We start from the raw sequence: 12,531 nt of genomic DNA, 5'->3' as shown, positions 1-12,531 counted from the left end.
CAAGTTCACCATTATACCTGGGGCTCCGCTGAACCTTTTAGGTCGTGATATGATGCATAAATTGGGCATGGATATATTAAATTTACTAAAAAGCAAGTTGTTTTCTCTTTTCTGTCCAGTTTACAGGCATCCATCGATCCATTACCGACATGTGAGCAGGCAAGTGGCTCACACACGCCTGTTTCCTGTGGCAGTATGCCTGCACGGGTGGACTCCATGATTAACCCTTTGTTATGGTCTCAGTTCAAGGATGACACTGGTTTCATTGACATGGAACCATATAAAGCAAAGCTTAAAACAACTAAGCCTGTTTACATTAAACAATACCCTTTGTCAAAAGATAAAGAGGAAGGTATTAAGCCTTTGATTGAAAATTTTGTCCAGCAGGGTGTCCTCCAACCAACACATTCACCATACAACACACCAATTAACCCTGTAGTGAAAGCCGATGGAAAAACTTGGCGATTAACTCAAGACTTAAGGGCTATCAATCAATTAATTATACCACTGGCACCAATTGTGCCTGATGTTCCGACTGTTATGAATTCGGTACCTTACTCACACAAGTATTTCACTGTCATTGATTTGTGTGCAGCTTTTTTCTCTGTGCCGGTACACCCGGAGACTCAGCCATTGTTAGCTTTTACATATAGAGGGCAACAATATTCATGGACACGCCTTGCACAGGGTTATGCAGACTCACCCGCTGTCTTTTCGGCAGCAGTGCACAAAACTTTGGCAAGAATGACTGATTTGCCATCAACGGTGTGTGTGCTTCAGTTTGCAGATGATATCCTGGTGTCAGGAGAGACGGAGGAGGACTGTGAAAAAGCATCTGTGATTGTTTGCAATGTGCTTGCGGACGCAGGTTTCAAGGCCTCGAAAGAAAAACTGCAATGGGTCCAGACTAAGGTGAACTACTTAGGTCATGTATTGATGCAGGGCCTCAGAGCAATATCCACAGACAGGATCCAGTTGATAAGAAGCATTAAGTCCCCACGAACAGTACAGCAGCTCCAAAGTTTTCTGGGACTAGTGAACTATTGTAGATCGTGGATACCTGACTGTGCGATCCACGACAGGCACCTGAGAGGTCTGATTGATCACAAAACTCCGCCAAACACACGTCTGGACTGGACTGCTGAGGCAGATGAACATTTTGATGCATTGAAAGCAGCCATCATTAAAGCACCAGCACTGGGTTTACCAGACTATACCAAGCCTTTTCACTTGCATGCTAGGGAGACGGAGGGTGTAGCTGTAGGTGTCCTGGTGCAACTGCATGGTTCCGCATATAGACCAGTAGCATATCTGTCTAAGAAATTAGATAACATAGTCCCAGGTATGCCAGCATGTCTTCGTGCTGTGGCTGCAGCTGCTCTGATTGTGCAGATGGCGGAGAAAACTGTTTTATCACACCCAATGACATTGTATGCGTCGCATCAGGTCGGCGCTATTTTACATAACTTGCAGACACAACACATGACAGCGCAAAGGCGCTCAGGGTATGAGGCTATTCTGCTGGCTACACGAAATCTTAGTATACAAACGACAGCAAGTATCAACCCTGCTTTGCTGGGACTTTTAGTTGTTATGGAGATAACAGATTTGACTATTGATCATGATTGCATCTCTGAACTGACAACCTCTTGTTCTTCCAGGGTCGATCTGTTGGATACGCCCCTGGATGGGGGGGAACACATCTATGTTGATGGGTCTTGTTCAAAGCCCTATGATGGTGTCTACCTTTGTGGCTATGCTGTAGTTTCAGACTCAGGCGAAGTAATTGAAGCTTTTGCTCTAGACTACAATTCGGCTCAAGCGGCAGAATTGGTAGCATTAATAAGGGCCTGTGAACTAATGACAGAGAAGCGAGCAACAATTTACACAGACTCCAAGTACGCGTGGAGTGTGCTTCACCATTATGCTAAAATGTGGGAAGCAAGAAGTTTCAAAACAGCCGATGGTAAGCCCATAGCACATGCTAATCTGATAGGGCAGCTAACGGAAGCAGTTCAGCTCCCGTTGGAAGTGGCCATAGTGAAGGTCAAAGGTCATGCCTTAGGGGAGGATAAACAAACGTTAGGGAACCGCAGGGCTGATGAAGCTGCAAAGACAGCAGCCAGAAGTCAGATTAAATCACCGTTTCACCAAAAAGATGAAACACAGATAGCAATGACCGTGCACATAACGAATATACCAGATATCGACATCAAAATTGTACAAAGTCAACCGACACAGGCAGATTTGGAGCATTGGAGCAAAAGTGGTTGTGCTCCGGACGAAAGGGGATCATAAGAGATGAAAAGGGTAGAATTGCAATACCAAAGTTAGGATTAATTATTCTAATAAAGCACTACCATGGTTTGTCTCATACAAGCTGTGCAAAAGTGGTTCAGGCAATTAATCAATTGTATTGCATTGCTGATGTGCATAAAACGGCGAAACTCGTTTTGGACGCATGTCTAACATGTGCGCAGGTCAATCCGCACAAAGCAATTAAGCATGATGCGTTGCCACACCCAGAATCACCATTCCAACATGTACAGATCGATTTTACTCATATGCCGCCGGTAGGAAATCTAAAATATCTTTTGGTCATCATTGACCGATTCTCAAAGTGGCCAGAAGCATTTCCGTGCGCGAAAGAGGATGCTAAGACGGTAGTTAAGATCTTAACGAAGGAGATAATACCGCGTTATGGAATAATTTCGATTATCGAAAGCGTTAATGGGACGCCATTCACGTCAAAGGTGACACAGCTCCGAGCAAAAGCTTTGTCTATTGATTGGCACTTCAACATTCCGTATCATCCGCAGAGCTCAGCAGTCGTAGAACGATGCAATCGCACGCTAAAGACTCGCCTAACGAAAGCCGCACTCGAGACGGGGAGAAAATGGGTAGATTTGTTGCCCGCCGTGTTAACCGAAATACGGATGACCCCATCTTCCACTACCAAGTTATCACCTTTCGAGGTGCTAATGGGTAGGCCTTTCCCGACCCCGTGGGTCAAAGGCCGTGCCGGCATTTCTTCCTTAGGGGACATGCAGGTGATCCAGGAGGACTACGTGACTTCCCTTGTCGAAAAGCTTAATTCTATATGTGCTGATGTTTCCCTGTGTCTTCCTCTGCCCTCAGAAAACCCCACTCATAGTTTTGTTCCAGGACAAAGAGTGTTCGTGAAAAGTCTGAAGCCCACTAAGGTTGGAGAACCAAAGTACCACGGACCAGCAACTGTAATTGCCGTAACCCGGACAGGAGTTCTGACAGATTACCAGCCACAGTGGACACACGCTTCGAGATTGAAGTTGTGTTCTTCAGGAGAGCAGGCAAGCTCCAATTTAACATAGAATCCCAAAAGGGGATTCACCTTACTGTATTTTAGGGTGGGTGAGGCACTGACTACGCTGAGGAAAGAACTACCTTTCGTAAGGTGGGGGCCACCCAAAGCAAGAAGATAGATGGCCCATTGAGTCAGCAGTGCCGACCCCCTAATACCCCTAAAGTACACTAAGGGCCAAATTGATCTATTCACATGTCTTTTGGATATATTCGACAATGACTCTTTCAGTGAGTGCACCATTGGTGATGCTCTTGTTGAATTTGGCCCATTAATTATTGGGACAGTGATAAGCGCATTGGACGAAGCTCAAAATCACTTACGGATAATACTGAGATATGAATAGGCAGGTCAAAGAGTCTTATACTCATTTGAGAAGATTGAAGGAGAAATAAGAGTAAAAACGAAGACCCAAGGGTTGCCACCGAACCCAGAGTATTTACACAATTCCTGAAATCAAATATAACTTGAGGAATGTGGGGGACGAATAGAATAACTGGTATTCTAGCACTTGTTGGGATAACAGCAATAAGCATACGTTTATATTGAGAGACGCAATATAACAAAAAAGGAAATGAAACTGTGATAAAAAGAGAACTAACTAGAAGTTACCCAAATGAGAACCCCCTGAATTTCATGGTAAGGGCAGGAGGACGTCTAAATTTCCTCTGTGACCCTATATCTGTGAGTATCGGAACGTATAATAATATAGAAGAAGCAAGAAGCAAATATGGTCGTAGTCTGTATTTCTGTAAAGGATCTTGTAGTTGGGCAGAGGTAAAAGCCTATAGAGGCCCAGAAGTAGTAATTCCAGAATCCAGATTCGGTATAACAATTGAAAGAGTACCACAAAGAATAACTGAAGAGGGAAAAAGATGCATATATTGTGATAGGGACAAAACCGTACCTGATCTTTTTGGAATAGAGGCAAACGGGAGAAATGCGTGGCTATTAAATGTCACAATTTTAGACATAACAAAAGAAGATATCACTAACTAATTTGAATATATGTTTTGATTATTGTAGGGGTACATGGTTATTTGTAAGACTGTTGGTCTTAAAGTGGCCATTGTGAGATTCTAGAATCTTGGTCATTGATGGTTCACATGAATCCCATGGTCCCCATGCATGTTCTTGTTACAAGTAACCTAGGAGGTATATATATGTTTCCTTAGATGATATATGCTTCCTTAAAAGGATATATCTCATGGTGTGTTATAAGTGGCACCGACGTATAACCAAGCACTAATAAATTGTCCTAGACAGGAATAACTAACAATGTGTGATATATGCGCTGTGCAACAATGTGAGGGATTTGAGCCCAAATCTCACTTCCTCTTTTGCATATATATAAACTGAACCCATTTGTAATAAACTTTGACTTTAAGAGAACTATACTTCGGTGTCTGTTTCATTCTTGGTCCCCGGATCCGGTTCTTCTGATTGTTCCATCGACTAGACTCATCAACTCGTAAAAGCTATTATCTAGACAAAGTAATAATCTTACAGTTAATGTATATAGTCATCTGTATATATTGTTCATAGTACATACAGTGAAAACCATGAAATGCATTGGTATATTGGTAGATCTACAAACCTGATTGATGAGTTGCTTTTGAAGGTCAAACCGCCATGTAATGTACCGCGTGTGCCAAGGTCAGTCACATTGAGGAAATTTTGGCAGGCCCATGAGTGGTACATGTGGCTCTTTTATTATAGCTTACCTGTCCTAAATGGTCTCTTGCTAGAACCATTGCTGAATCACTGGTCCAAACTAGTTATGGGTGTATCATTTTTGTTGGGTGGAAACATAACCGAAGAGCACATTACGGAGTCTGAGGCATGTCTGACAGATTTTGTGAAAGACATGGAAGTATACTACGGAGAAGCCAATATGTCTTATAATGTCCATCTTTCCCTCCATTTACCGAGATGTGTAGTTAATTGGGGGCCTTTGTGGGCTCATTCTGCCTTTTTATTTGAGTCATATAATGCTAAACTTCTAGACATGATAAAAAAAACAGTTGAAACGTGACTCGCACATGTGGCATCACTGTGCTGGATCACCCTAAAGTGCGATTACTTGATAAAGATGACTATATATGGGGTGCAAAGAGGCAGGGTTAAGTACTTTAAACGGATCATTGCAAATGGCGAGGTAATTCACTCAGAAGATTGATTACAGTTGTGTATTTAAACGCAATTCCTTCACTGTTATGTTGAAAGATGCAGATCAAAGCTTTTTTTGTATTAAAAGATTCTTGATTTGCCAAAATGAAGATGAGTTGTGTTATGCCATTGGAAGATTCTATGAACGAGCAAAGCACAGTCTCTGTGCGTCAAATCCAAATTACTTTGAACCAGTTTCAAAACATCTTGGACATCTTACAGCCATTCCCATCTTAAAGCCATTCCCGCTTAAACTATCAAGTGCAAATGTGTGATCATTCATGATTTGTTGCAACTGTTATTCTAAAAACAAGAATACACAATAATAAACAAGGTACATACAACATCTATAAGGAAGTAAAAAATCTCTTGAATCTAATCTTTTGAACTATAGTAAGCTATTCCATCCACGTTTGCATTTACCCTAAATGTATGTTTACAGTAATATTTTCTTTCCCTGAAATACATTTTGAAATATAGTCTGGTATGTGATTGTTAAATCAAAATACATTTTCACATTTTAAAATATATTTCATTGAGCTTCACTGTGTATAACATATATTTAGCATTCATTTTAAATATATTTTGGTCAGAAAAAATTAATATTAGGATATTAGCGTGATAGCTTGCTTTCTGTTTACACTGTTGAATATCATCTTGCCTTCTAGTTGTCTTTTTGAATATCATCTTGCATTCTAGTTGTCTGTTTCTCTTTTAAGAATAATACGATTCATCGAGCAACCTTGGTAAGTTGGAATTACTCTTCAAACCCGGTGAGTTATGGCTTCTCCTCTTGTTATTGTTACTTGCATCTCATGTCAAATGTTTAGCTTAGCCTTCCATGTCTGCGGCAAGGGCTTTACATGCGATAAATGCAGGGAAATAGCTAGGCTGACAGAGAAGATCTCAGAATAAGAGTCTTGCATACAATCTTTATCTGAGGATAGTAAGAGTGTAAGGACCATGGAAAACACTTTGGATGTGAGCACAGATCGGTTCCAGTTCAAGATCCCCGCAACTGGGAAACTTTGTGACTGTGAGACAGTGCAGTCGCTGTCGTGTAAAGTTGTTCTTGTAGTTTCAAAAATTGCTCAGACAAGAGGGCCCAGGTGTCAAAAAGTTAACTGTATTTGCTCATGCCAAAAAAAGTGAGATCTTCCCAAAGCATCTAAAGTTACAGTGTTTTCCAACCCATAGTTATAGTGAAATCCCTGAAAGGAGGGGGTCTCTCTTAAATCAATCAGATCTGTTCCTGTTACCTTCTTTTGTCTTGTCATTCGACCAATATATTTATGCATTGGTCAAGTTTCAAGCTTGGGTCTTACAGCCATTCCTGGAGTTTACTTTACTGTGCTCATAAGTGACCAAACATGCTTAATAAGTGTGAATACATGATAACATTATAGTATTAAATCATACATAACCATCTTTGATTAAATATAGTTTCAGCTCACTCAAATCATAACACTAATACATAATTATTCTAGTTTCTCTATTAATACTTCTTAATACTATTCAAATAGATATATATGTGGTTTTGTAAAATCATTAAAGGCAAGTATATATGTAAATATGTGATATTATCAAAACATATTTAAAACAAGTATATATGTTGAAGATAAATATGTATGTGGTCAATAACAACGTGTGAAAAAACAGCTCAGAAATTACACAATATCGATGTCAAAACATCACTCAACCGTTCCTATTACAGTCTCGAACAGGTTTGCCCCACTCAGTGACGCACAAACTGAGAAATCCGCTGAAAGTGTCCTAGTTATCGGTGATTCTATTGTTCGGAATGTTAACATAGAGGCACCAGCCACCATAGTAAAATGTTTACCGGGAGCCAGAGCGCCTGACATCAAGCCGAAAGGTGATGATATACATAGCAGATTATCATCACTAAATGGCTGGTTGTCTGAGTGTTGCCTTATTTTTAATAATAACTGGAAGAGTTTTGAGGGCAGACCTGACCTGTTGAAAACTGATGGTCTCCACCCCTCCTGGGCTGGTGCTTTTCTCCTGTCTAGAAATATGGTACAGTCTTAATGCTAAAACTTGACTCAGTGGGCGCAGGTAAGGAAGCAGACAGAATGGCATAGCCAACAATCTGCTTGCCGTCTCACGTCACAGAATACACAAAATGCACAACATGCGATAATCCCTCCTCCCAAACATCATAAAATAGAGACTGTGTCTGTCCCTCGGATTAGAAAAACATAAAATAATGCGTAAATCTCTCAAAGGTAATTTACTTAAAATTAAACATGAATGAGTCGCATTGCTAAATATTAGATCTCTCTCTAATAAAGCACTTTTTTGTTAACGCTATGATAACAGATCATAAAATGGACATACTCTGTCTGACAGAAACATGGCTAAAGCCAGATCATTATATCACTTTAAATGAGTCTGTCCCCTAAGATTATTATTATAAACACAGGCGGAGGTGTTGTTGCACTTCACAATAACTCTTTTAGCATTTCCCAGAAGTCTAATCCTAAATACAATTCTTTTGAAGTCATGGTACTTCATGTATCAACACCTAAAACTAAGGATAAAACATCTTTAAAAGATGTTATTCTGGCTATTGTATAAAGGCCTCCAGGGCACCACATAGATTTTATTAAAGAATTTGGAGGGTTCTTATCAGAACTAGTACTGGCCGCAGACAGAGTCCTTGTCCAGGACACGATAGCCGGCCGGACACGTACAGGATAGCCGGCCGGACAGGATAGCCCAGGCCTAAGACCGTATGGGATTACGGGTCAACTGGGAAAAGGGCCAGCTCTCCCCTCGCAGAGCTCCTTTTTTCTTGGTATGGAACCGGTTGATGCACATGACACCGCTCCAGGACTGGCTACAGAGACGAGTTCCCTGGAGAGCGTGGCACAAAGGAGGCGTTTTACGTCATTACGCCTCTCTGCTGTCGTATCCTAACCCTGTGGTCTTCAATTACCTTTTTGCAGACCGGCGTCTCTCTCGGAGAGGTCTCGACTTGCTGTCTGCTGCAGCAGTAGTGAGATGCTCTCAGGCTCCTCAGCACAAAAGGTGAATGAATGAGATATCCGGGGGCGGAGTCCGGCATGCAAATTTATTTCAGTCAAACCCCATCTGTCGGTTCGACACAACGTCTTGTTCCCTCCATCAGGTAACAGAGGTTACATACGTAACCGAGACGTTTTGTTCCGTCCTCAAGACCATGTGATTTGCCTGTCCGATTCCATAAGAAAGTGTGCTGAATGGTTATGTTTGTCTGGTATTTTGTTGTATTCATTGAAATGAGTCATGCTTTGTTCCCTTATGAAAAATAACCAGGGTTTCACTACACTAAAAACAAAAAGATGATTATTATAGTTAAATAATATTTAACCACAAAATAACCATGGGTTAGATTGAGGATAAACTTCTCGTCATCCATTAATGTTCTAATGTCAGGTATATGTGACCGTGAAATACGAGTGGGAGTCTGCACAGGGTGTATATTTCAAAATGACATGATTCTTTGACTTTTTTATTTATTTACTGTGCGGTTTGGACGCGGTGTCTGTCAAAAATAGACTAGGAGCTTATCTTTAAAGCCGCGGCCAGACTTTAAGCATGCAAAGATCGTTCAGACCGTGGAACGAAAATGGATGGTAGCGATTCCTTCTACTGGGCTCACGTGACGTGAATTTGCAGGTCAGAGTTCACCAAACTTTGCTATGCAGCGAAATATCGTTGGACGTGCTTGCGTTTCCGGTCTGTCACATTTGCATGCGTATGAATGGAGGGTAAAGTCAAGTGCGGCATAAGGCTGCTTTATATAATCAACGTGTCGGCAAGTTCGTATGGGGGTGCACGGCAAACATGACGTCATCGCATTGTTGGTGGAAGTTCGCTTTGCGACCTTTTCAACTGAATTACATATTACGTGAAGGTGTGATCGTGCTTCACAGGACAAAACAAGGCGAGCATTTGTAATTATAAATCATATACATTTTTATTTTTTAGAAAATGACAGATCGTTTCGCTAGGTAAGACCCTTATTAATCGTCTGGTATCGTTTAAAGCCCTTTGAGGCTGCACTGAAACTATAATTTTGACCTTCAACCGTTTGGAGTCCATTGAAGTCCACTATATGGAAAATATTCCTGGAATGTTTTCATCAAACCTTCATGTCTTTTCGACTAAAAAAAACATATACATCTTGGATGACAACAGGGGCAAATGGTTTCAGTCAGAATACAGTAGATGCATATTATACCGTACCACTTGATATTATATACATTAACATTTTATGACTTTGACAAATATAGGTACTTTTGCATGCATTTGCAGAGCCTTTAAAAAGACTGATGATTTCAGAACTTAACATAATTTTTTTTAATTTAAAAACCTAAACAACAAGAAACACCGATAGGCTTAATATATCTGTACAAATGATTTCTTTCAAATAAAAAAACACCCAATAAGGCAAAGAATGTTTAAAGTTTTAATTAAAAACAAACAATTTGTGCATGTTACTTGAAATACACATTATCTTTACATTTAAAAAAAGACTATACAGTAGTAGAATAAACATCCTGTTTGTATTTTTTCTGTACCGGATCATTACATAATTTAACCTGTACTCATGCTGTTTCATAAAAACAGGATAGTGTAATACTATACTGTAGTTATTACAATTAAAACTAATTTCTGAGAACAGGTTTGGATATAAAATATAATCAACATACAGTGTATATCTATACAGTGCAAAAAAGATATCATGAAGCAAACAGCAGAAATGGGCTCGTTTTAAAAAAACACTCACAAATAATTCTCCATAATGTAACATTTAACATGTTGTTTTACACTGCACATCAGTGACTGCTGAAGGATGAATCACAAAGCCTTTGAATAGTATATCTTCACTCCACAATTAACAGTGGTAGCTTTTTGCTATATAAAATGACACCAATGATGACATTTAAGCACATTTATCCCATTCAATTATTATTGTAAAACATCTAGATATTTTACCTGCATGTTAATTATTGTAATACATTAACTACAGTCTGCTACGATTTTAATTGCAAATTGTTCTGGTATATTGTAATTGTAAGTTTCCAGTAGTGATAATATTTAAAATAATATAGTTCAATTCAATAATACAGCTCAATTGAATTTATAGTTTCTAACAATCCAACACAGTATTTATTTCCGTTAAGTTTCATCAATTTACACTGCATGAGGAAAAACTTGCAATCTTACCATGTATTTCAATACCATATACTATATTTATTAATGCATTATATAATTTGTTTTAAATCATAATGTATGTAAAGCTGGTTTGCAACAATGAAAATTGTGAAAAGCGCTATATAAATAAAACTGAATTGAATAATCTACAGTACATTATTCATACTGGCTGAGAAAAGAATAAAAAAGTTTAAAGGACAAAATGTGCTTAACAGATGTCAAGTTATTGCTATAAAGTATGCTTATGATCCTAAAGCAGACATTTTTTGTGCCATATTTTTTTCCTTTTTTCTGGGGTGAATTATGACCTGGGACTTCTCAGATTCAGCATGACATTATATAAAGTGAAGTGCTCTTTTGCTAAAAATATCAAAACGAAAGACATTACAGAAAACGGTTTATGTTAAAGCATCATCATGAATCGGAATAAAATGCATTTGAGAAAGCGATACCATGTACTGCTGTCCTGAGAATGTCAAAGATGCTTTCAAATACACACACACACACACACACACACACACACACACACACACACACACACACACACACACACACACACACACACACACACACACACACACACACACACACACACACACACACACACACACACACACACACACACACACACACACACACACACACACACACACACACACACACACACACACACACACACACACACACACACACACACACACACACACACACACACACACACACACACACACACACACACACACACACACACACACACACACACACACACACACACACACACACACACACACACACACACACACACACACACACACACACACACACACACACACACACACACACACACACACACACACACACACACACACACACACACACACACACACACACACACACACACACACACACACACACACACACACACACACACACACACACACACACACACACACACACACACACACACACACACACACACACACACACACACACACACACACACACACACACACACACACACACACACACACACACACACACACACACACACACACACACACACACACACACACACACACACACACACACACGTGCCTTCAGGGTGAAAAACAGTGTTACAGTATAAACCTGTACATCCGTATGAACAGATTTTCTTTATTACTATACAAGGTAATGTAGTACCAGCATTAAGGCAAAAATTGACAACTTAGCATTAAAGACGTATTCTCACAATCACTCTCCATTAAAACAGTTTGTTTGTCACCAGTATCATAGTATTGCTATTATAGTCTATTCTTGGTCACAAAATATGTGCATCATAAAGACAGTTAAAACACACCCTAACCTATAGTCCAGAAGTCTGGCCCATGAGAATGCACTCTAAATGTGCTTTTCAGAAATGTCTGAAATGAAGTACCAGCATCCGTTGTCCTACCGCATCACTTTATTGATTGGCTGGCACGGGGGCACTCGATTTGCAAAAGGACGCTAAAGTGAGCTGGATGCTTTTAGCTGTAGTTACAGGGGCAGTTTCTAGATGAACAAAAACAAATTCTGAACAAATCCAACCAAAGGGTCCAACAATAGAGATGGAAATTATGGACGATGAAACCTGGATGGAAAAACATTTGTTACAATTCCTGTATTCTTGATCTTAAGCCTTAAAGGATAACATACATCCTTTTTTAGTTTTGAATAAAATAGGTTCTAAGAATAAGAGAGTAATACATTTACAATAATAAATACAACTTTCCTATGCTGTAAAAACATTTTTGCTGCTACCGAATCTTGACATA

General features: G+C 39.7%; 1 protein-coding gene across 2 annotated transcripts in view; it reads right to left on the bottom strand.

Annotated features, from left to right (window-relative positions):
* Window positions 1-9,973: 9,973 nt before the first annotated feature.
* The window catches only part of phactr4a (phosphatase and actin regulator 4a), an 81,128-nt gene continuing 78,570 nt past the window's right edge, over window positions 9,974-12,531 (bottom strand). For both annotated transcript variants that reach the window (XM_079484773.1, XM_079484774.1), the window contains exon 15: window positions 9,974-12,347. In XM_079484773.1, coding sequence (XP_079340899.1) covers window positions 12,332-12,347 — 16 coding nt within the window. In that variant the 3' untranslated portion in view covers window positions 9,974-12,331. The remainder of the gene's footprint in view (window positions 12,348-12,531) is intronic.

This window comes from Barbatula barbatula (genome assembly GCF_947034865.1).
Source record: "Barbatula barbatula genome assembly, chromosome: 21".
NCBI classification, from domain to species: Eukaryota; Metazoa; Chordata; class Actinopteri; order Cypriniformes; family Nemacheilidae; genus Barbatula; species Barbatula barbatula.
This window is presented reverse-complemented; position numbering and strand designations above follow the sequence as displayed.